This window comes from Eschscholzia californica, unplaced genomic scaffold, assembly GCF_041429995.1.
Source record: "Eschscholzia californica isolate CP2 unplaced genomic scaffold, dmEscCali1.0.p SCAF_4, whole genome shotgun sequence".
NCBI classification, from domain to species: Eukaryota; Viridiplantae; Streptophyta; class Magnoliopsida; order Ranunculales; family Papaveraceae; genus Eschscholzia; species Eschscholzia californica.
In genome coordinates this window covers 57,093,862-57,119,249 of record NW_028238461.1, presented here as the reverse complement: position 1 = coordinate 57,119,249, position 25,388 = coordinate 57,093,862, and the positions used below count along the sequence as shown (strand labels likewise).

General features: G+C 37.0%; 4 protein-coding genes and 1 long non-coding RNA gene across 6 annotated transcripts; 1 reads left to right on the top strand and 4 right to left on the bottom strand.

The window, feature by feature from the left end:
* Positions 1–3,809: 3,809 nt before the first annotated feature.
* LOC147546720 (receptor-like protein 40) lies at positions 3,810–8,039 on the bottom strand. The gene is made up of 2 exons (XM_086637937.1): positions 3,992–8,039; positions 3,810–3,852 (listed from the first exon to the last, which is right to left on the bottom strand). Exon 1 carries the CDS (start codon positions 7,538–7,540, stop codon positions 4,163–4,165), a length of 3,378 nt encoding a protein of 1,125 aa, XP_086494063.1. The 5' UTR covers positions 7,541–8,039; the 3' UTR covers positions 3,810–3,852; positions 3,992–4,162.
* A 1,033-nt stretch (positions 8,040–9,072) lies between these two features.
* Positions 9,073–18,089, bottom strand: F2KP (fructose-2,6-bisphosphatase). The gene is made up of 23 exons (XM_086637938.1): positions 17,366–18,089; positions 17,217–17,280; positions 16,834–17,135; positions 16,355–16,573; positions 15,445–15,654; positions 15,181–15,273; positions 14,767–14,865; positions 14,626–14,655; positions 13,980–14,033; positions 13,332–13,385; positions 13,170–13,247; positions 12,563–12,654; positions 12,426–12,483; positions 12,251–12,325; positions 11,192–11,239; positions 10,800–10,897; positions 10,582–10,657; positions 10,362–10,424; positions 10,189–10,280; positions 9,930–9,998; positions 9,788–9,851; positions 9,645–9,710; positions 9,073–9,422 (listed from the first exon to the last, which is right to left on the bottom strand). The coding sequence occupies exons 1-23, from the start codon at positions 17,543–17,545 to the stop codon at positions 9,345–9,347; spliced, it is 2,262 nt and encodes a 753-aa protein (XP_086494064.1). The 5' UTR covers positions 17,546–18,089; the 3' UTR covers positions 9,073–9,344.
* Positions 17,977–21,184, top strand: LOC147546717 (uncharacterized). The gene is made up of 4 exons (XR_015224126.1): positions 17,977–18,116; positions 18,887–19,841; positions 20,124–20,276; positions 20,956–21,184. It is a non-coding gene; the product is annotated as an uncharacterized LOC147546717 (long non-coding RNA).
* Positions 18,558–20,807, bottom strand: LOC147546718 (CHUP1-like protein). Of its 2 annotated transcripts, none has more exons than XM_086637942.1 (5): positions 20,059–20,807; positions 19,654–19,970; positions 19,359–19,470; positions 19,030–19,161; positions 18,558–18,931 (listed from the first exon to the last, which is right to left on the bottom strand). In XM_086637942.1, exons 1-5 carry the CDS (start codon positions 20,656–20,658, stop codon positions 18,842–18,844), a joined length of 1,251 nt encoding a protein of 416 aa, XP_086494068.1. In that variant the 5' UTR covers positions 20,659–20,807; the 3' UTR covers positions 18,558–18,841. The 2 variants fall into 2 exon arrangements, with proteins under 2 accessions (XP_086494068.1, XP_086494069.1); XM_086637943.1 differs by having other exon boundaries at positions 18,558–18,924; positions 20,059–20,728.
* Positions 21,185–21,666: 482 nt separating the features above from the next.
* LOC147546716 (pyruvate decarboxylase 1-like) lies at positions 21,667–24,591 on the bottom strand. The gene is made up of 6 exons (XM_086637939.1): positions 24,467–24,591; positions 23,514–24,423; positions 23,253–23,416; positions 22,513–23,163; positions 22,114–22,420; positions 21,667–22,023 (listed from the first exon to the last, which is right to left on the bottom strand). Exons 2-6 carry the CDS (start codon positions 24,039–24,041, stop codon positions 21,853–21,855), a joined length of 1,821 nt encoding a protein of 606 aa, XP_086494065.1. The 5' UTR covers positions 24,042–24,423; positions 24,467–24,591; the 3' UTR covers positions 21,667–21,852.
* Between the last annotated feature and the right edge of the window lie 797 nt (positions 24,592–25,388).

Below are 25,388 nucleotides of genomic sequence, written 5' to 3'. Positions count from 1 at the left end.
AAACTCTAGAAAGGAGGTAAGAAAAAAGGAACTCCCCATCCAGCTCTTCTAAAGTGAAGAAAGCAAACAATCAAAAGCCTTGATTGGTTCTGAGGCAGCTATAATTGGTTTCAATGTTCCATGATAAACCAACACCATCCCCCTTCCTTTGGCTTTGCATCATTCTAGTAACCTAGCTAGTGAATCAATCCAAAGTCTATAGGGAAAGTTTTTTTGATTGTGTCTATAGGGAAAGTTGGGTCCCCTATATATGTATCCTCCCTCTCAGGATCTTCATACTCTTCCTTCCATCATTAAAAGAAAAATACCTCCATAGTTACAAGAACTGGGGCTAACTCATCAACATCACCTCTTGTGTCATCAAGTGTCACAACTTTTTATATTTTCATTTGACTATTAATCATCGTTTCCTCGGCCTTAAAAGAGATTGACTAATTATAGATTTTTAGCATGCCTCGTCGAATTCATAGCCCACAATTTAGTTGTTGCAAATATTATGTAAGTTCATAGATCTAAAATGTTTTGAAATTCAACAGTATGCATATTCAACCCTACATTAAATTTGTAAAAATATTCAAAACATAGTAATTTTGATAAACTACCTCCCTAGTTATCAAGAGATGACAATAAAAAAGAATGCAATTATTTCGAATAGTTAAGATTATCTATTAAGATCAAGCATCTAACCAATTTTAAGCAAGTAATTTATTACCACTTGAATGATGAAAGATATCCAAATTTTTTTTCTTTCTCCTTGAGTTAGTTGACTTTTCAACTTGAAATTGATTAAACATGGGGGAGCAATAACTAAACAGTAGTCACAAAACCTTCCTCCTCCCCTTCCAATTTAGGTGGTGGAATAATAAATAACAACAAGAATCTTGCAACTTGTGAAGGCACATCTCACTCCTCTCTCTCTCTCTCTCTCTCTCTCTCTCTGTACATATATATGGGCAGAGATCAATTCATATATATATTCTTTTAGATATCATATAATAAATTGTCATTTGACTTTGGTGGGTCATCCCAAGATGGGGCTTGTATGTGTCACAGAGGTGTATATATATATATATATATATATATATATATATATGAAATTGTTATGGAACAAAAAAAACTACACAAAATCTAGACAAAATTTTTATTTGTTTCGTTGTAATTTGTGTTTTTCATTAGTTTGATTTACTTAATTGGGAATTACGACAAATCACATTAAAATTTTACACAGAGTCTGCTTAGTTTATCTTGTTCCCTAACATCACTTTGTATATACATATATGGTTGTGTGAATTAGGTAAAACTGAAGTGAAGTTGGAAATTTCATCAATAAAAGAAGTTGGATGATAACATGTGACCAACTCCTAGTAAATATTGTGATGGGTGTTTTGAGATTTCAGCCCCACTAAACTTCTTCACACACACCCCCCACCCCCCCCCTCCCCCCCCCCCCCCCCCCCCGCCCGTTTCCAAATTCATCTACTACTACTACTAAATATCCAGCTACCGTCTCTCTCTCTCACACACTCTCTAATACAGTATTTTCCTCTCTTACTCTCTCTCTAAAACAAGAAGAAGAAGAATAAATAAAATGTCATCTCAAGACTCTTCTCAACCTTTTCAATGGAGATACGACCAACTTGAGGATAAGAATTTCCAAGTTCATGGTCGAAGTCTTATTCTTATTATTATTCTCTTCGCTATTATCCTTCTTTTCACCATTTTATGTCTTTATGCTAGATGCGTATGTCGATACCGCCACCAACAAACCTCTTCTATCGCCACCGCCACGGCTCTACAACAACGTCCTGTGTCCACTGGTTTGGATCTGGGTATCATTAATAAGTTACCAATTGTGCTGCACCGGTCACCGACCCCCACCACCACCACCACCACCACGGCCGGGGGAGATGAAGAAGTGGGTCAGTGCTCAATTTGTCTGACGACATTTGAAGAAGAAGAAAAGGTTAAGGTTTTGCCTGGTTGTAATCACTCTTATCATCCTGAATGTGTGGACATATGGCTTACTACTCACTCCAATTGTCCACTCTGTCGAGCTTCTTTACTTTTCCAATCGGAAAACCCATGATTCATTCTCTTTCACTAATTACAGACACTATTATTATAATCAAAAACCCCAAAAATGAAGATGAAGATGGTACTACTACTACTTTCTAGTTTGCCTTGACTTGGTTGTGGATGGATTCATTTTGGGTTGTTGTTTCAAACGAGAAAAGAATGGGCGTATTTTCCCACGAAAATGTCTCCTTTTTCTTTTAATTATGTCAAAAAATGGCTTGAAGGGCCAACAAGGTGTTGTTGGATAAGGAAAGAAGGCATCTTGACTAGTAGTAGTATATGTGTTTGTATCTTGACAAGTAGTACCATTCTTGTAGCTCAATAATTCCAACACTATCTTACAAAGTATATGTGGGGAGACAAAAAAGGGATTTGTATTTTTATGCTTAATATATCTTCACTCTTTTCTCTAGTTTTATTTTATTTTTCGAAAACCAATAATGAGATTTTATTTTTGAGGAATTATATATTCAAACAAACAAATGAAAATACCAGTCTTCAATTGTTGTCAGTTGAGGACCTTTATAAGTATGTATGTCTTTTTGTTGTTAAAATGTCATGTACAAACTAAGAAGTTCATGGTATATATAACACCATTATCACAAAGAATAATGTTTGCCTATCCAAATAATGTGGCTCGAATAAAATGTGGCTGGTTGTATCTCTTTCTTTATGGATTGGGTGAAATTCAACTGTTCCACATCATATTTTTGTCGTGTTTCAATCCATATTTTGGTCAAAGAGGGGGGGGTAAAAACATCACATACTAGGGAGAGGTAGTGGTTGATTCAGGTGACTACGACTTAACAAAACTAACTTTCTGAACTAACTTTCTTCCTACGTCATTGAATATCTTCTTGCACAAGCAATTTTATGACAACTGTTCACGTACTAGTTGCAATCAAAACAAGGGTTAAATTTGTCTTGGGTCCCAAATTTGTGACAAAAAGAAAATATGAGTAACTACAAAAATGTGATGAGGGTAAAATTGGAAGGCTTGAAAAAGTTTACTGGATAAATCGTACTCCCGTACACAATAAGGGTTAAACCGAACTTTGAGACACAATTAGGAGTCAAATTTGCAAGTTTATCCCACATTGGAGGTCCAAAACCGAATCAACCCTTAAATCAAGTTAGGGGACTTTTTTCAAAATTAATGAAATGGGAATTAAGGTCTAAACCCTCCAATTTTAATTTTATTTGACCTCAGAAGATTAAAATTAATTACTATATTATTAGATGGAATCAAATCTTATTTGTTTAGGAAAATCACCAGCTCAAATATTCATAATAATCCCATTGACAGGTCAAATATAACGGCAGACAGCTTTTAATTAGAGTAAGGGTTTAGAGTAATTGTTGCCAATTCTCTTCTACCCAATGAAATGACGATTGCAATTTGCAGGTTCTTTTCCCACTCTAGATTTCTTAATATCCATCTTAATTACTTCATGTGGTTTTTGTTTCAAATGGAAATGAAAACCTAGATGTCTTTCTCTGTTTGATTATATTCCTCAATGAACATCTGTTTGACATTTGATTATCATATACTAATATTAATTACTAAGATGCTAAACTGCCAACAACGGGTAGTTCTTGAGATTTCTAACGGAGGTGAAATTCATGATTTATTGAACTTGGGGTTATGACAAGGTATAAATAAAGTAACTAGATGGGCTTTAGGCCATTACTTGGTTGAGCTTTAGACGTAAAGTTTAAATTCGACTGCTATCGTATTTATCACATCTTATTGATGTATCAGTGCCTTTGTAATGACTTTATTTATATCTAAACTAAGAACCCAGTTCATAAATTATCAAGTTTATTACTTTCGTAGTCAATTTCCAAAAGAAGAAATGCTAAACTGAGAACCCAGGTCATAAATTATGTTGAACAAGCAGAAACTGTGGTGTACTTTGAACAAAAACTGATTCAGAATACAATAATTGTGTGTTTATCCTAACCCCTCTACCCAAATGGGGTTTCTATTTAATGTCTTTCTTATGTACAGGGAACAAAAACAGCCCAGAAATCTCCTAATAAGATTTGGACTTACAAAGAAAAAAGAAAGAACGGGTTGTTGTTGTCAGTTGTGGCAATCACAATTGGGATTATGAATTACCCTTTTCATAGTGATGTCTAGTTTGGTACAGAATACACAGTAGTACCCTTCTTGATCTTCCTCCCCCATGTCATCATAATCATAGTCCCCTGTCATCTCCGTAAGCTCTCCGGTTGTTTCTTCAGAATCGACTCGATCTTCACAACTTATATGAATCATTCCAGCTGGTACAAGCATTACAAGGAATCTATTTGTGTGTTTTTCGAACCATTGTCTCCCTTTCTTCCAAAAGAGTAGGAGTCCTATAACCATTCCGAGACCTCCTCCAAATCCGACTCCGTTCCATATGAATTGCCAATCTACTTCTTCCTTGGAGTTTGAACTTGTGTGTGCCGACTGGGGAGTGTTGCTGCAGTCGTTGGGTAAGGGAGTCCCACATAAACCGTCGTTTCCTACGTAGGTGTATTCGTTGAAAGTTCTAAGTTGTGAGCCTGTTGGTATTCTCCCCACAAGTTCATTATAAGACAGGTTTAGTACTGATAAGAATGAGAGGTTTGCCAATTGCACTGGGATTTCTCCAGTCAGGTGATTGCGGGAGAGGTCCAACGACTCGAGTTCTGATAGGTTTCCTATCGTTGATGGAATTTTACCCGTGAAGGCATTATGTGAGAAATTGAGAACGTAGAGTGACTTGAGACTTCCGATACTTTCTGGAATTACTCCGATGAATTCATTGTTTGACAAATCAATGCAAGAGAAAACAGTTAGAATTTTCACCAATTCCATATCTAGTCCTTTGTTTGTGATTGTTACTGTGTCTTGGTAGTACAAATTTGTAAGTTCTAAGAACCCGAATTTCAGTATCTGGTGCTTGTGATTAGAATGCTCTTCTTCTTCGTGGTTCATCATTCCTGTCAAACTTGAAAAGCAATCGTTGCTAAGAATACCTGCGAACTTATTGGATGAGATGTCGATGATTTGTAGCTTCGGGAAATTTTTGTTGGTTCCCGGTTGTCCAAGGAGCCCATCAAATTTGTTGGATCGCAACACCAGGACTCGCAACTGGGTCATCTTTCCTAACCAGGAAGGAAAATTACCATTTATTTGATTGTTTCCGAGATCTAGTACCTCCAGCATTGAGCAATTGGCTAGAGATTTTGGTACTTCGCCTTCTAATTTGTTCCGGTTGAGAGTGAGTGTCCTCAGATTACAAGATCCCAGTCCTGGAAGCATCTGAGGTATAGATCCACTGAAGTTGTTTCCTCCTAGATTAAGTACTCTGAGGCTTCCAATGGTTCCTAGACATGAGGGTATTGGGCCACTTAAGCTGTTAATTGATAGATCAAGAACTTCAAGATAACCAGCTTTACAAATTGAAATGGGGATTTGTCCAATAATCTTATTCTTCGAAAAAGATAAGAAAATAGCGAAAGAGAGGTATGAATCAATGTTAACTGGGATGCTGGAGATGACCTTGTTGTCTGAGTAATCCAAAACAATGGGAGATGATGGCAGAATTAAGTTCTTTCCTTGAAGCTTGTTGTAGTGGAGGTCGAGGACTGCCAGTCGCTTTAAACTATTATCAGGTAACGGTAGGTCAGGATCCTCAAGAAAGTTATGAGAAAGGTTCAATTGACTAAGACTTCCATTCCCGATCCTCCACACCCAATTTGGTATTTTCCCTCGGATTTGATTGTTAGAAAGGTCTAGTAGGTTCATTGTGGATTGGTTTTGCAAGAAAACGGGGAACTCACTCAGGTTGCAAGAACGCAATTTCAACGTTCCAACTTGGGGAAACAATGCAGTATCCAAACCACCACTATCGGTACGCAGTTTGTTATTTGATAGATCAAGACTCGAAAGACTGCTGAGTTTTTCAAAGAACTTGTCTACCCATATCGTGCCATTGAATTGGTTGGAAGAGAGTATGAGAATTTTTAGTTTGGAGAGTTCAAAAATTGACATCGGAATCGGCCCTTCCAACTTATTGATACTCAGATCAAGAGTATCTAACTGAGAAGATGAGCCATTACCAAACTCGGCTAATTGACCACCAAACTGATTCTGGGAAAGATCTAACTTCTTCATCGAGGGAAGGGTAAACAAATCCGGTGGAATCGTTCCATTGAGTGAATTGTTCTTTAAGTTCAGATTAGTTAGCTTAGCAAGCTTGTCCCAGTGAGAAGGAAATGGACCTACTAAGTTGTTGTTAGAAAGGTCTACGTCGATGAGATTCTCAGACCAACGGATTGATTCAATTGAACCCGTAAAATTGTTATTTGACAGGTGCAAATATAGAAGTTGTGTAAGGTTCTCCATGGAAGCAGGAATTGATCCATTGAAGCTACAACCTGTAAGTTCTAAATGAGATAGGAGTCTAAGATTACCAATAGAACTGGGCAATTCACCAGCGAAACTCGTCCCTGACAGTACCAAAGTTTGAAGAGATCCGTTCTCTGGAAATCCTGGCAAAGAACCATTAAGTAACATATTGTTTGATAAGTAAAGAGTCTGGAGCGATCGTATTTGGAAAATTCTTTCCGGGAATTTCCCGTACAACCCACAAGAACTAAGACGAAGAGAAGTCAAGTTTGAAAACTCAGCGAAGAAACCAGGTACTTCAGCAGACATATTGTTCTGGTCAAGCCGAAGTTCATTGAGAGATCGAAGCTGTAACAGAGATGAATCAAAAGGCCCTGAAAGATAACAGTTAGATAAACTCAATACTTTCAATTTCGGTAACGAAGAAGATAAAGCTTGACACCACTTGCTTCCATTTTCTGATATATTAACACCATCTAATCTTAGTTCTCTCAACTCTTTCAAATTGCTAACAAATGTTCCAAAATCTGGATTACTCAGCATCAATGGGTTACTACTCGCTGGAAAGTTAGAAAGATCAAGTGTAGTCAACCTTCTCAAACCTGAAATCTCCATCGGAATTTGCCCGGTGAATCCTGAATTAGACATATTGAGGTAAGTCAAATTCGAAAGACGAACGAGCCCAGATGGAATTGAAGTAGAACTGATGGAGTTGAAAGCTAAATTCAATCTTTCGAGGTACTTTAGGTTGAAGAGACTACTTGAATTATCTAATCCACCAGAAATGAATTCACCACTAAGGTCCAAGCTGATAACATGACCAGCTTGATCACACTTGACACCATTCCAGAAAGAACAACAATCTGTATTTGAATTCCAAGAACTAAGCTTTGAGGTTGCAGATAATAAAGAAATTGCAGGCAAGAAAGTAACTAAACTCTGATTTAATTGGAGCAACAGAGCTTTCTGATCATTGAGGCATTGCCCATGAACTAGTACTACCACCCAATGGGTTTCAGAGTTGAAAAGCATCGAAAGCAGAATAAGTAAGAAGAGCCATGATAAGGGTTGAAATCTCATTGGAAATGATTATGGGAAACGCCCATCAGGTTCAGAAATTATGATTCTGGGTTGTGCTAATTCTAATCAGCAGGTAAGAACCCCCATGAAACTGAACTTTACTTGTATGAAGTAATCGGGTTGTAGGTGGCCGACCAAATAAGTTCAGATGAGAGAAAGAAGGTGTATGAAGAAAATAAGATGAGATGGTGGTGTCAAAAAGTAAACCATGGGGTGGTGTTTTTTTAATGGAAGGTAGACGCGTTTTTTTTGTCTGCTGGCTGGTATGTGCTTTTCAGTCTATTAGAAGAAATGAGTTTTGAACCGACATTCTTATTTTGATTTGGGATTGAAGGTTCTGAAATAATATTTTTTTATTTTTTTTAATGAATAGGGTTTAGGGTTGGTGCAACTTGGCATACTTATTTACTGTCATTATGATTAGAAAGATCAACTCATATCCCCTTGGGAGTTTAATAATTCTTTCTGTCTTCCTCTTGAAAATTGATTTTGGTATAACTAATCAGAGAACAGACAAATTCAAAATACAATTAAAAAAGAGAAAGAAGAATGTCAAACCAAATATGATGATAGAGTGATGGGATCAAATGCAATTTTTGCTACTTCCTTTTCAGAATACTAGGAAGATCAGCCAATAGAGAGAGAGAGAGAGAGAGAGAGAGAGAGTCAAATTTGACTTGGGATGCATGCAGCTGTAAATTTGTCATTGGATATCAGATTCAAGCCTACATAGGTTTTATTTGCCCTTTTAAGTTGAGGGGTTTGGAGGTTTTTAATAAAAGAAAAAAGTGCTCCTTAGGGCTTGCGTAAAGGACTTCAACCCATTATAATACTATTATATGTTATTCTTATTGTATCCTTTTAAGTACAAGTAATGCAGTAGACACGACTGAAGAATAACAATTTCTTAAGATGTAGACATGATGATAACCTTCCATCTTACCCTTCGCAATGCATATCCCTTGAATAGTATTGAACATTTATATTATTCTTTGCATGTGAAACAAGGTGACAATCAATGTAATTTCTATGAAAGAGTGAATCAAAACCGTATCACAAAGGTAAATCCAATATCACTCTGAGTTTCTTAATCAATCGTGACACTCTCCAACCTCTATCCTGACCCAATATGTATCCGGGTAAGATTCGGAGAGAAAGTACTCACACCGTCACCCTCAGTCTTGTCCCACCACACAGCCGGAACACTAGCCGGACGGAGTAATTTTCCTTTCTTAATAACACCTAAAAGTTAGGTAAGAGGGGATATAACAAAAGCATTGGAGGAAGGTAAAAAAACCAGCTTAGATTTAGAATAATTTAGTGGAGATAAGCCGACCCCATCTTACATACACAACAATAAATTAGGAAAAAACCCACTCAGCCAGGCACCCACAAATTTTGACCACCGGTACTAAGCAACTCATGAATCATAATTGACATGTACTTTTACGTCTCTCCTTACTCCCCACGAGACGTCGGTACTTGCTATGACAATTAGACACCAGATTCTACTCTATAGTCTTTGGAGTCACTTAGAGAACAATTTATTTGAAGTCTTCATAGAAGGAAACAGAGCATAACGGACCAATCCCTTTATTACAAGAAATTTGACACCATAAGATATTTATAGATTGTTGTATGGTTGTCAATACAACAAAGAAAGAAGGTAAAAAACAGCATATCCTCTTAATCTCGGGTTTGTTCGATCGATCGAGATTAAATGAATAGAGAACTCATCTCCTAGTTTGTTTTTATCATCAACTGAGTTACTAGGTTACAAATTTAAATATTTCTACTTACATTTTCAGTCCATGAGTTTGTATCTTTTCTCTTGAACACCAGTCACCCCCATTTGTATCTCAATTATTGTATGAAGTGGTACCTGAAAAGTGCGATTTTACTGTTAACTCGAGCAATATTACTTGAGAAAACTCTGCATTAACATGAAAAGAGACCCATCCCCTTGGGCTCCTTGACGATCAATCTTCTGAAGGGGTTTCAGAATTCATATTTTTGTTCTTCTTTGGATCATCTTGTGTTCTACTCATGGTCATGGGGGAATTACTAAATGAAGCATACAAGTTCTTAGCTATTGACGGTTTACCTCAATATGTGGTATCTCTTTCAAAGGTCTATCTGCAAAATATGCATACAATGCTCTCAATACTGCCTGCAGAAGTTCAGATACAAAAGTAGTCAGCAAAGACCTAGCAATTCAACAAGTACAAATTGAACAAAAATATATACCTGGTGAGATATCACCACGACTGGTGACCGTTGTCTCTCAAGTTCAATAATTACAGGCTCCAACCTGCAGGAAAATGATAAGATAAATATATTGAACATGCAGGGACGAAGGTAGTTGTAGAAGTTAGACCGATGTTCAGACCTTTGAATAACATCAAGATATGATTCACCCCTTGGATACCGGTACCTCAGTTTGTCCTTCTTACGACCCCTTCAACCACCAAATAGATCACCGTAAGTCAAAAACGCAAAACTGTCAAAACCAAAAGTAAAACTCACCAAGAACATGGGTTTTTCAATCACAGGTTTGAGTTTTAGATTATAAACGTCATCCAAACTCGATTTCAAAAACAAAACACACTTGTGGCAAGAAGAAGAGAAACAGAAGTTCAGCCACGCACTCATATTCCTCGGGCATGTTTTTCTTTATCTCTTCGTATGTCATTCCATCACATACTCCGGCATTTATCTCATCAAGCGCACGCCATTGTATCTGAAAGAGATTGCATTAGCTTCCCAGTTTCCATCACATCTACGGAACAGACAACACAGCCTTATACATTTATCCACTAACCTTCGGAAATCCAACAATTGGACTTGCAGTTAAAATTGTTCTCTGCAGCGTGCTAGTCCATATCTGATCATTCAACAACCAAAAGGAAGTTAGGTTAGGAAGACTGGAAATATATATATATGCCCAGTTCATTGAGCTGTCCAAATGATTAAATTCATTGATGTGTCTGACTACTTGCTTATGTAGTTGAGAAATTTGAAAATATAATTGGGAGTCTTACAGAAGCAGTCCGTTCAGATTTTAGTCGCTTCTCCACGAAGTTAGCGAGTTTCTTTGAATAAAGTTCTCCAGCTTCACTGCTCAAATAAATTCATGTTCACTCGTCAAAGAAGATTTTGGGAATATTTATAACACTTCAAACCCCCAACATGTCGATGGATCAATAGTCATACATATAGGAAAAGATAATGTCGAAGGGAACTTAAACAGCAGGTTCACCTTATCACTGTGTCTCCCCCAATTCTGCCTCTAACGTTGTCTCGGCTCTCGCCATGCCTAGTAAGCAAAATAGGGCGTGGAGTGAGATGTGTGTTGACCTGAAAAGAATCTTATGCAGTAATCAGTACCACTTGGTGATTAAATAGCTTTCCGTACATACATATACTTATATATATACTGTATTCTTCGAGAAGAAAGCCGAACATGCATACTGTATTATTTGCTTTGGCATAAAATTAAAATTTGAAATTTTTAGAAGGATGAAATTTCGAGATAAATAATTCCAATGGATTAAAGACAATTCTTACTGGAAGTTTAGCATCTTATTCTTAATAATTAGGGAAAAAAATGAAAACATGAATTAGTAGAGCAATTGGTTGTTTCAGTTTTACCAAGAAAAAGACGATTCTTCCTGGAAGATAACCACTGATGTTGTTCACCTGAAGCAATACATGAGATGTATCCTTTAAAGTTTAATGTATATACTAGGTGCAAAAGCAGAAAATATCAATTAGATGCAATATGTATTGACAACTGAAGGCTGAACAAGATTTTAAATATTTGCAGGAGAAAAATCACAATAAAACAAAGCATTTTAAGGTAAAGTAAACTTGTACGAGTAAGCAAGTTAAGAATATTGAAGTCGTACATCAAGCAATGTCATTGATGTACAAGATCTTTTGAAGAAGTGGTCACAGAAAATATAAGAAAAAAAGACAACCATCCCAGGTAATAGATGTTTGCGAGGAAAATTTACCAATATGGTGATAACTAATGTTACATGCTACTTTCGAAGATTCCATGAAATATGAGAAGTGCCAGGAACTGCTAGTCATGGTAACTTCCTACTGAAGAAACCTGAACTTGAGATGCAATATGGTAGTTTAAATGAAAAGTGCCTTTTATCAACCCATACACTAAAGATATTATGTTCATGCCAGGTTTTCGCATATCCCCACTAAATCGTGATCATCACTTTGAATATAAGACCAAGTTCCTAGAACTTTTGGATAAATCCATGATTTCCATTAGGTTTCAGTCTACCTCTCAACCAAAGTCTCAAATTGAACTTCTTCCTTAATTTGAGCTGAACGGTATCCTACACAGCTACACCCTACTCCCACTGGGGCCAATGGATTTCAAATTGCATCTCACGATGAAACTAAAATTCATAATTACATTTAAAATGTGTGAAAACAAAAAATTTAACCACCTCCTCCCTCATAAGACCCTGAAGCAGATCACGAAATCCAAAAAGATGTTGAATCTCAAGGAAAAGCAAAAAATGTGAAAGGGGAAGGCCTAAGGTACAAAGACAATACCAAGGTATGTAAAGAAAAAAAAAAAAAAAAAAAAGGAAAACATAAGTACAAAAACAAGCAATCATAGGAGTCAGCAGCTTATCTAAACATGGTAATAGATTTACAGGAGAAAGAACAAAACCAAATAACCTGTATCTGTCCACCTTGACCACTAGCCATGTCAATCATTTTGATGTAGGAGCCTTCTTCTACTGGCTCGTAAACCTGAGTAAAAATCACAAATGATTGCAGAAACATCAACACTGGATCTAAGGTAATGGTAATTGATACTAAGGGAGAAAGAGGAGAAGCATTAATCAAGGACCTTCTCGTAATTGGCTAGTCGGGTTTTGAAGTCTTGTAATCCAGCTTCAAAATCTGGCCTGCAAAACATCACCACTATTATGTTCAATAGACTATGAATCCACACGACTCAAACTGCAAAAGCTAGAACCAACTCACTCTTCTGCATAGTCAGGACTTTGTTGAATTTTAAGACGTATATTTCTTTCAATAATACGTCCATCAGTGCATAATGTTTCCAAAAATATGATCTACAAGGAAAGCTTAGAAAGTTAATCAGTCTAGAATCACGAGTTCATTTCTAAATTACTTCTCTCTAGTTATATGTTCTACTCAATCTGGTACTTCAGCAAAGTAATAAGATATCTTTACCTAGACCAAATGGCAGAAGTTTGGAGAGATGATTATTCAAATTTTTTTATATAGGAAGCTGAATCCACTGGGAAGAAAAAGTAACCGAAGAAAATGTTCATGTCATAACATATAGTGTTCAAGCTACTGAGATTTCATAACATTAGAAATTTTGAGAGGAACTTGGTTTTCCCTATTAGGCTTCTCAGTCAGTGATAATATGTTCTTCTAGATAGGTTACATCGGTATACACTATTAGCTAAATCTTCTATTAACAACAAGATGAACAAAATAATTAAATATACAAATGGTGCTTCAGATTAGATTATGCATGTAAACTACAAAAGCCTACTGTACAACGTGTAAGAACTAACCTAGGATAATAAAAGAATATGAAATCGATCAAATGGTGTACCTTGCAGTTCCCTTCAGCCATTTTCATTAGCATATTCCTCCGTTTGCTGGTACTGTTTGTGGCATCGAATATTCCAACCTACAACAAGATCAAATAAGCAGAATAATATATTGGTAACTAGACAGGAGGACCTAGAGAAGCAATACTGTGGAAACACCTTACCTGACCACCTTCTTGCATCCAAGATATCATATCTTCCATTGCCAAGGCTGCAACCTAGTGGCATATGAGGTAATAAGACCATGTGCACTAAAGGTACAGTCAATCAGGTGTAGACATGAACAGAAAAGGCAAAAATCCAAATCAGATTTACTCATTTAAGAGGGAACACTAATTAAGAAATTCAAACTTCTACGAAGATTTACTGATTGTAACCAAGTGGACAAAAGGTACTTCTGGTAGACGATTCTTCTATTCGTATGGAACTATGGAAGGAAGTCTCTAGTATCCAAACAAAAATAAAGTATTACCCAAGGGATCATGTCAAGCGCAACCAGTCAAAGACTTTGAACTAGAAAAATTCTAAATTTTGATACTCCATTGTCATATTATCATCCTCCTACAGTAATTTAGATGTCACATGCGAGCACAGATACAGCAAACTAAGCTCGCAGCCACTACCAAGCAAAAACAAAAATTTATTTCTCACATGTTAAACATCACGGAAGAATCAGGAAAAATATTAATAAACCTAATTTCTGTTACACGTCTGGATGACCCCTTCACTTGCTAAAAGAAAAACCAGGATGCAACTCCATCTCTATATTATCTGCTAAAACAAAATAGTACTGTTTGATTGATTTTTTTCACCTCATTACGTGCCTCCATGCCTTCAGGATTGTCAGCGCGGAAAAAATCAGCAGTCTGCATCAACAAGTCAATAACGGTGTATTAGTAGGGGTTCCTGTCTAAAGATACATGAGCAGAAAAAACAAACTTTGTAACATATAATAGGAATTCTTCAAGATATTTTTTTCCCAAAAAATAAACAATAAGAAGAGAAGAAAAAAAGAAATAGACCAAGAAGGCAAGAATAGTAAAAATAGAGCCCAAACCCAAGTAAGGTGACCGGTCATCACTTTGCAACCATGGACCATATACATCCGTTTTTTCCATATCATTCTCTGACCTTTTTCTCTTCTTATTTTATATTAGAGAAGTACACATTGCCAATACGAGAAGAGAGTAGTTCTAAGGAAAGGTCTCATGAGATTTTACGAGAAGGAATGTTTGAAGGAGGAACAACTCTCCTCCTAAGATAATCAAAGTGAAATCACCCCTTGTGATGAATTTAATGTCTCAAAGCAAAAAATGCTTTGTCATTTTCTGACCTCATAAAAACCAAGAAACATTAACAAACCAAGCTAAGAACTGCAAAAGAGTAGTAACGACTCAATGATTTGCAAGTACTTGATAGAGCAAAAGTATTTTCTGAAGATCGACATCTAAAAAATACCTGATTTGCTCCGTGCTTAAGGCGGCGATACTGTGAAAAACCAAGAAATAAGGGCCTTATAAGCTTTAACATAACCAGCAATACAACAAAAAGGAGCTGAGTATGTATGTACATATTATGTAGTATAAGTTGATAAATCACCTTGCCGACATTGAAATGTTTGGTCTCATGACCCAACCAACGTAGATATCTTGTGAGTTTAGCAGCAGTGAAGGTCTTCCCTCGGGCAGGCAAGCCAACCTAGAATATATGATATTATTTGTTAGAAGCGGTTCCATTTAGCAATGTATAGACTGATATAAACTGCAAATACCAACTGTATACTTAACAAATTAGACACAACTTGATTGGTTATCCCTAATATTTTCAAGAGCCAACTAACGGGAGCAAAGGATTACCACTCCATTTGCTTTTACTAATTTAGAGACAACTGAGACTAGGAGGGCCTAAAATTATATATCATTATATCCCGGTATCATTAAATGTGAACTCATTTAAATTAAGGAAAACAAGATTGACCAAACACGAAACTTTGGCAAACACTTTACACATTACCAGAACAATTGCCAAATGTCTATCCTCTTTTGGTCCAAGCATCTGATCCGCTACAGCTGCTGCTGCAACAGCTCCAGCGGCTTCTGGTATGGCCTTCAAAAGAACAAACGGAAATAATAAGAATCTACGAACCACAACGAGAATTAGCATCTTTATGAACAGAAATAATGATTCAGAATTGGGACAAAGATTTAAGCATTGAAGTTAAATATTTCCCAATGTGAAAGAAATTTGACCGAGAGAAAGTTTTTTATGTATACAAACCTTAGCATCAGAATCCAGCTTCAAACCAGTACCAAAAGTGGCTGCACTAGCTGATTTAACAAGCCTTGGAGACCCAACCCCTCTATCAACAAAAAGCCCTCTGTGACTGTCTTGCCTATGCATTGGTGAGAATGTGCCAACTGATTTAGATTCAACCATGCCAGAAGGTGGATAAATTTTCATAGGATCTGGGACTATGATCTCCATTTCCTACACCCAGAGAAACTATTGACTAATTGATTCATAATGCACCAGACTAATGCAGAAGAGGCAGAAGAAACAGAAATAAGCTCCTTTTTACAAGAAAGTTTCAGAAAAACAGGAATTCAAGTTACCAAAAATAGCAATAAAATAAAAACTCAGTCACACGTGCTTAGGATTTAGGGTCCAACGTAGATCCAACCATCAGCTCTGGGGTCTGCTTCCGACCTTGCATGCCACCACTCAAATAGCAGCACCATATTTACAAGTTTGAGGTTTTACGCTCTTAGTTTATCTACCTACGCAATTCGTTATCTATGTTTCCCACCTAGAGCTTAGTTTAGTTGTTCTTCACAATATGCAACCTGGACGTCCGAGCACAGACCATTGGTACTCATGGGCGCCCGAGCCTGGCCCAATAACCACCCCTATTTCAGTGCAGATAGAGCTAGTACCATAAATGGATACAGTTACTTACCCAGAACATTTGTGAAAATTAACCAAGAAAGACTGAAGGAATCTAGCATTTGAAACTAATATAGGCAAACTGCATAACCAGTCTGAATGAGCTTAAGTTGACCACTTAATTCCCTTTGGAACTCCCCAGATAGTATTAGTTCATAGGAAGTAGTATAGTGGTTATAAAGGCTCTTCGCATGCTCATGTTAAATTATTAACCAAGTTCACAGGAAGTGTCAACAGGATAAACCTTTCTAATTGGAGGACGGTCGGTGGATACACCAGCAACTTTATTTGAATGTGAGGCCATGCTCTGGCTTTCGATGTTGGAAAAGGTTCCAGCACAAGTTAATGACCTTGGAGTTTCTGTGAAGTTGGCTGCATAAACAAGGCCAGAATTTGCAAAACTTGCCGGAGCCGGAACAACATAATGTTCTAGATCGAGCTCCAAACTAGCCGGAGAGCTTAACTGTTGATTAGAAAGCGATGATCAGCAAATAACATGTTTAAACAAAATGCGTGCTGCCAAAATTCTACATGTTGATCCAAGCGAATCACTAGTTACAATCACCCTAGATAGCCTTGTAAAAATCTTTAGCTTCAAGGATCATAAATCAATCTTCTAAAATCGACAATTTAATCTTTATATACAACTGGTTGATTTTCACGGATGCATGCTAAAACAAGATCACAAAATGCAGCAAAAGCTAGTAGTATAGTTTACTATACCTCGGCACCTAACTCCGGAGCTGCATTGATACTAACATCAGGGATTCCACGAACAGTCGAGGGCTCTAAATTCTCCTGATAAGCTCTCCAACTAGCCGCAAGATCAAAAGGCGAAACCCTATCAGCTTTGATGAACACACGATACTCGAGGATCTCATCATTCTCAGTATTAAACCTAAATAAAGCCATCCTTGCATCACCTTGCAAGGTACCACCAGTAAGGAGTCTATGCGGACCTTCCTCAACAATGCATGGTGAAGTAGAGTACTTTGGCTTCAACAAGAACTTAAACTCCAAAGTTTCTAACACAAAACCAAAATAAACAATCTCAAACCCTAAACAAGTTTCCATGAGCAGAGAGTATAAGAGAGAGATATGTATACCGTGATTAGGAGGGACGACGAAGCTTAACTCCCACATAGAAGTCGATTCCCGTTCCATCACTAGCTATAGAGATATGAAAAACGATTGAAATAAGATGCTAAACGATCAAAAAAGTTAGAGATAGAGAGAGAGAGAGATAATTACTTACAGCTTTAGAAGAATCCCAAGAGCCAATAAGAGGAACAGAACCATAAACATGAGGGATAATATCGCCTTTGAGTTTATAATTTTCCATTTTTAGAGAAACATAGAGTTGTCCACCTGAATGATCTTCTCTCTCTTCATTGCCATGACAGCTCTCTGAGTTTCTTGAAGCTCCCGTTCCCATTTTCTCTTTCTTCCTCTTCCTCTTCCTCTACCTCTTCTTCAGTAGTTTGTTTCCTCTGAGATTTTATCTTCTTCTTCTTCTTTTTAAATGAGTGAGAGCAAATTTTCTTTGCTCATTTTCTTTTTTTTGTGTGGATATGGAATTAGTTAGATTGGGGGAAGAACAAGAAGAAGAGGTTTCAGCTTAATGAAGAAAGAGAACAAGTAGAGATGAGTTTTCTTTATGGTATTTTATCAAACTTCAAGACTTGATATAACTTCATCTGTGTTTAAGACACGTATGTAAATTCACTACACTTGAGATATAGCTGGCAGGTCAGACTGGCACAGCCACAAATTTATTGATCTGGCTGTGTGATGAAACATAACAAGGATAGGTTTTTGTGGGCCCGGATCTTGGTTGTGGATAATGGGTGCGTGGTAAAACCCACTATTCATAAAGTCTCTCCTCCCGGGGGTTTTGAACCCGGGACCTAACTAACCCGCCATTAATTTTTCTTCAAGGAGCTTTCTTTGTGAATTAGGGTTTTTGAAGAGTAGTTGTTGGATTAGGTGTCGCGATGAGGACTAAGGTATGAACTACGATTATGAATGCATCAATTTTTGGTAGATGTTTTTTAACTTGTTATTTTTGCTACATTATGAATGCATCAATTTTTGGTTCTTGTTTTGTTGTTTAATCTTCCTTTCACTATTAAATGTGCATCCTTTGGTACAATTTTGTTTATATGTCTAGGTTTTTTAATATGCGGAAAACCCAATTTGAAAAATTGATTGCCTTTGATACATAAATTTTGAATTAATGATTGAAATTGCTACCTTGAAGACTCTCTCAATGGTAGTCTAAATTTGGACCCGGCGATCTCATTTCTTCAATGGGAAATGTTAAAGTCTTTAACTTCTTAGACTCTTCAATATAGTTCCCAACTTTCTCGAATGAGTAAACTATATGAGTAGATTCAGTATTAAGTTAGAAAAGTAGAACGTTCGTCGAGACTACACTGATATGCGAGTGGAGTTCGGTAATCTAAATGGCTAAATTGAATAGTACTTGCTTTCATAATTCTCCCGTTCATAAATACATTATGGCTGGAACGTTTCTTATTGTTCTTGCATGGCAAAAATAAATGCAAGTTCAAAGATGGTTATATCTCTTGTAGTAAGTAGTATATCTTATTCTTTACTCAAATGGTCGATTTGAAATATAACAACCCACAAGAGAGTTTCGAAAATCTTGAATCTTTGTAGATGACTATATGAGCCATGTTCATCTGGTATTAATATGCCAAATTGCTAATCATGTCCTTATAGTTTCTTGATGTCCCCTAATCATCTTTTGTAGATCTGCAAATGCATGCATGGCTTCTGGATTGAACCCACCTGCAAACTGGAAGTTGAATTGTCGATGACTTGGTAATGACAATACTTGCAGCAAAGATAGTAAAGAGAGACGGGAAGACGAGAAAAGAAGAAGGATTGCCAAACCTGATGAACTCTGAAAGCAAATCTAACACCTTGAAGCATGAGATCTTCTCTCTGTCTTTGTTCTTTGGTTTGCAATCCTCTCGCAACTCGTCTCATATATTCAGTGGCCACTGTCATTGAACCTAGTTTCAACTGCAGAGAGATAAACCAGTGTCCCTCTTTACACATTAAGCTAGTACAAACTTTTCGGTGCAATCTCTTGTTGTGTAATTGTATAGTGCTGCATTAGTGTGTGCCCCAATTGGATTATATCCGTGATGTGTTCATCAAAATTTGCTTGCTCTTAGAAATATTTGGTGATTACATCGTGCTCAAATCTGGTTCCTTACCTGACTGATGACCCCAGAGTCTAGCATCCACTCCCAAGGAATCTGGAACTCCTTGTACTTCCTGATCGCACTTTCCCTAATTCGCTCTGTATTTTGAACGCCCTGTTCTAGCCTGCGAGTATGAGTGAAGCGTCTTGAGGTCCTTATCCCTATTTTTCTACAACCTGAATTAGACTTCATCAGACAAGATTAACAGGAACCCACTACCAGCTACACAGAAAGTATAGCCATCGACCGTTTCTGCTAGTTATTTTGGACAACGAAGTTGGAAATCTCATTGAGCACAGATTCATACCTGTCTTGAATTGCCTGCATCTTCTTGAGGGACACTAGTATATGCTGTTTGGGGTTGTCTTGGAAGGATGAAACCTCAGATCTGAGATTCTCAAGATCGCGGTAGTTGCAAGCAGCTTCACGCATTGCATCTGCTTTATGCTCTGGCCACTGCTGAAAATGCTTTAGCACAGCCCTTTCATCTACGAGGTAAGAAAGTTCACCATCTAACCACTTCACAAATGCTCCAACGTCAGAAATGTCTTTATATGCTGCATTTATCACTTCCTTCGCTAGGAACTTTATGAACTCTCCATTTGTTTCAACGTCAGACTTTATCTGCTCATAGATCATCGAATTTGCTGGATAATTACCAAAGATGATTAGTGCTTTGTATAGCATAGATAATATCACGTGATGTACTTACAGCAAGAAGATATGTTGAACGGTTCTCAATTTCACCGATCATGTCTCGTGTATTTGCGTTTGCAGGTCCAGCACTGGTGGTTTTGTTGTCTATTTTAGAGTCTCCTCGTGTAAGTGTACGATAGATCTCCATCACTTCTGGTACACGCCGGACGACATTGGTCGATCTAACCAGCAATTTTGACGGGGGTGGTGGTGGAGGTGGCGGCAGTGCACGAGGTACTTTCCTTTCATTTACTTCCTTTAACATATCCTTCCCACTTCTAGATTTAGGAGGTTCCTTGACCGATCTTTGTTCCTTCCCTGTGTCGCCAGTAGTCTCAGTTTTGAAAATTTCTTCTCGATTCTTGATCTGAATAATGGGTTTTGGTCGAAATGTACTCTGGTTAATATCAATGGAGGAAACATTCAGGTGTTTGTTAAAGTTCGCTGAACTTTTCTCCAAATTTTGTTCTTTGAGTTGATGAACCTGTGTTTTAAGATGATTTATCTCTTGTTTCAATTGATTGTTTTCTTTCTGCAACAAAAAATTCCTCTGTAGAGAAGCTTCAAGCTCTTTCTTGACAGAAATGAAATATGAATCATCTTCAACACTCTGCATTCTCTTAGTGATATATGAAAAATCTAAGAATGACACAGGTGAATGAAATTAAACTATGCCCTTCAAATATATATATTGGTATTGCTTTCAAACCAAGGCATGATGACATAAAAGATCATGTTTCAAAAAGATAAAATACCCTTGGATTTGATAATAATGGTTCATTATGGGTGTGAAATAACAGAGTATGTGTTCTTCTAGACCAAGATATTTGTGTCTTTTTCATGTTGGGGAGCTCTCATTGTCATTTTTTCACTATTATAACTCTCTACTGGTATTACTTTTTTGCTTTTGTAGGTAAGATGGAGAGCTTGGGCGGCATAATTTGGATGCTTTCTTAAAAGTAGTTGTCATAGAATGCTCAAGTAAGATGCAACATAAATTCTTGTCAAGCTAACAGTACAGTTTCTCTCTTTTGAGGTGCAATGATATTTGAATCTGTATGAGCTAATATTATCTGATATTTCAACCCGACAACCGATCTTTTGAGTATATTATTTATGAGTTTGAGTTTTCGTCTTTCAAATATGTGAAAATGAACACATTTCTATCTTTTTTGCCAAAAAATAAAAGAAAAGAAGAAAAATAAGACATTTCGAGCTAAATATAGGTCCCTTGTACTCTCAAATTTGTTTAGTTGCTATAATTTGACATGACTAACACAAGAAAAGGAAAAAAAGGATCCCTAGTCTAGGGAAATTGAGAATTCTTTCTTTTTTAGGTTCTTGAAATTAACCAAGTATAATCATGAGTTACTTGGGTTAGAAGTCTACAAAGGATTTGTTTTCAACTAAAATGGTGGGTTTGGTAGTGTAGAAATAGGATAAGGAAGTGATGGGGCTCTCTTCTTAATCAACTAAAATTCCACCTCGGAAGAAAATGTAATAATAATTGTACTGGTTGAGTTTGTTTTTCTCGTTTAAATCAATTAGATCAAAATCGATCCGAATAAACTATTCAAACGAGTCAGACATCATACTCAGAGTACTTGCAAGATCACAACAAACAAAAGCCTAATTTTCTTTCCATTAATTCAAGGTAAGAAGAGAAACAATTAAGGAGGGAGAACAACAAACTCAAACAAACCTAAGACGTGATCATAAACAAAAGCAATTATAATCTAAAGTAAGTAATTCCATATTTCTCCTCTAGTAGAAAAGTATTGTATTATGGCAGCAGAACCTTGAATAACTACTACTGAGGATTTGGTGGACGACTGTTTGCAGCACAAACCCTTGAACCCCATTCAAGCAGTTCTTTACTTGTGTCATCTTTGTGAAGTATAACCTCAATGAAACACAAACAATTCTTCTTTTTGTTTGTCGCTATATCGATCGCTTTAATCAGCTCTTCTTCACATTTAACCTGTTTGTACACAAATATCCCCAAAAGAATTTATTATCAGATTATCTTCCCTCATTAAATTATAATCTGTTAAAAACTTTTTTTGTTTACCTTGGTAGTCCAGCATTTGCCTTCCCCATTGTGAATTGCATCAATTAATCCTGTGTAGTTCCAGTTCTTAATCACATTGTAAGGTCCATCATGAATCTCAACTTCAATGGTGTACCCGCCATTGTTTATCAAGAAGATAATAGGGTTCTGCTCACATCTCAGCATCGTCGATATATCTTGTGCCGTTACCTGAAAACTTCCATCTCCGATGAAAGAGAGAACCCGTTTATCTTTCGCAGCTTGAGCATACCCTAATGTTGCACCAACTGACCACCCAATTGATCCATACTGCATCTGAAATTCATACCTGCAAAATACCCATCTCCCCATTGTTATGTTACTCAAAATGAAGAAATGGACAATGAAGAAAACCAAAGTTTTGGGTTCTTGTTTGCTTACCCACAACCATGGGGTAATTTCAGTTTCTGACAGTTAAACCAAGAATCACCAGTTTCTGCAATGACAGCACTGTCACCTGATAACATTTCTTGGACATGTTTGAAGAGAATATTAACTCTCAATGGTTCTTGAGGATCACATTGAAGAGGTTTCCCATCTGGGATATAAATCCTGTAGTAATTCTCATACGCAGTTGTGTTTCGCTTGAGTTTTTTCGAAAGAGCTAGTAAGAAGTCTTTCATCAAAACACACCCAAATGCTGGGCCATTACCAATAACTACTCGATCTGGTTGAACGATAATCGCTTTCTCTTTCTTGAGAAGTAATGAATACCCAACAGAGCTATAGTCATTAAAAATTGGACCTGCAAATAAGTAAGCATCAGCTGATTCAACAATTTCTGCACAAAATGCTGTACTAATGGCTCCCCAATATGTCCCTATGAAATGTGGGTGGTTCTCCTTCACTAATCCTTTTGCTGAAGGCATAACAGCTACTGGATAACCACTACCATCTGCTAGTTCAGCAAAAGCATCACAAGCTTTCGCTACCCGAAGTTTTGGTCCAGCCACCATTACTGGTTTCACTGCCTTGTTCAAGAACTCCGCCGCTGCTTCCACTGCCGCTTCTAAACCCAAGCGATTGCTAAACCTGCACAATTATTCCAACCAGTTCGATTATACAACTTCTATCTAAAAAAACAGAGACACTGATGAAAACAGAAAAAGGTGATTGATTACTTGGGTGCCAATGAGAAAGGAACGGGGTCTCGACTGAAAGTAGGATGAGGAATAGCAGACAGGTTGCAACCGATACTAATATAAACTGGTTTGCTTTCTTTCAGAGCAGTTGAAATCGCAGTATCAATCAGTTCATGAGCATCCTCCAAGTTATTAACGATTGCCTACAAATTTCACAAAAAACAGAGGCAGAGGGTTAAATCAGATGACAACCCAGATTGTAAAAAGAGAAATTAAGAAATGGGTATCGATCAAATCTACCTGATAACAAGTAACAGTTTGAAAGCAACGAAGTTCTTGGCTGAAATCAGGTAAACCAATAGTATGATGAAGAACCCTGTTTGTTCCATAATCATTTGAATTAGGACCACCAACAATACAAATAAGAGGAAGATTCTCACTGTAAGCACCAGCAATGGCATTAAGAACACTTAAACCACCGACAGTGAAAGTAACAGCACAAGCACCAACACCTCTTGATCTTGCATACCCATCAGCTGCATACCCAGCATTGAGTTCATTACAACAACCAATTAGTTTCAGACCTGGTTCAGCAATTAAATCGTCAAGGAGGGTAAGATTGAAATCCCCAGGAACAGCAAAAACATCAGAAACACCAATTTGAACAAGTCGACGAGCTAGATGGCGACCAAGAGTTGCTTCTGATGATCCAAGAATGGAAGGGGTGGGTGAGTTTTGAATGGTACATACATTTCCATTAGAAGGAGGACAACCCACGTCGTTGCTTGTTGGTTTACAAGCATCGATAGCTCCAATTTTGATGTCCATTTTGAATGATCAAACTTAGAGAGAGAGAGAGAGAGAGAGAGAGAGAGTAATAAAACAGAGTAATGAAGGAACAGAGAGAAATGGCTGATGAATATTCGAGACAAATTGTTTTGAAATTTTGTGTGACTTGAGAGTGATGATGGTAGGAATGGTGAATTTATAGGTCGTTTGAAAGATCTAGTGAGAGAGAGAGGAAGGGGATACAGAGAAGGACAGGGGAAAACAGCTAGTAAACAAGGGGCGGTTCTAGATGTTTTTGGTGTTTTTTTTGAGAAGTGGTTTGGTAATTCTAGTGAGAGAAAGTGAAAAGGTCTAATTTTGGGATGATTGGTCCCCAAGAATCGCTAATAGAAATGGCTGATCACTCAAATGGTTACTTAAACTAGAAAAATTATTCTTTTTTTTTTTTTCTTGTTGAACTAAACTAGAAAAATTATTCACCAAGGAAAATATCAAACTTTGTGGATCTTTTTTTTCTACAAGGATTCGAATCTTGATACATTCTCCTTTACACACACACGTTATTATTTTCAACAACAAAAAAACACACGTTATTACTCAAATGAAATGGATTTTTATGTACATTTACTAAAATGCCAACTAAATGTCTAAATCAAGAAAAATGATAGTGGAGGCCACAAAAATAGGCCTACTGCCAATCTAAATAGAAACCAACAGTGTATCGAGAAGTAAAAAAATTACCGCTAATCTAAATAGAAACCAACGGTGTATCGAGAAGTAAAAAATTCATCAAGAGAAAGAAGAGTCTAATATAGAGATGGTTGATTTCGTGTAGTTTTAGAGTAATTTTTTGACATATAATCTAGGCCAGCGCTTTGGGGAAAGCTAAATAGTTTCCGGAGTGTGAAGTTTTGGGTGGAAACAAAAAAAATAGATTTTTTTATTTCTCCCAAACAACCAAATCCTTTTCAGCTTCTTCTTCCTTTCTCCGGCGACTCCACCATCTCCGACGACTACGCCATCTCCGTCGAATTATTTTTTTTTTATTCTCCATCTCCCCCTTCGCCGGAGACATTGAGAAGAAAGAGAGGGAGAAGAAAGAGAAAGAGAAGAGAGAGAAAGAGAAGAGAGAGAGAAGATGATGAAGTCGTCGGCAACATCCGGTCGGCAACTTTTTCTGGCGACATTAAAAGAGTGTTTAGTTTAACTTTTTTTTATTTTTCTGGCGACATTAAAGGAGTGTTTGGTTTAACTTGTTTGGTTAAACTTTAATGCTTTCCCCAAAACAGTGGCCATAATCTATTATGGTATGGTTAAAAATTTTGAAATTAACATTTTACCTTTATGTAGTGAAATTAATTATCATATTGAAGTTGCATAGATTCA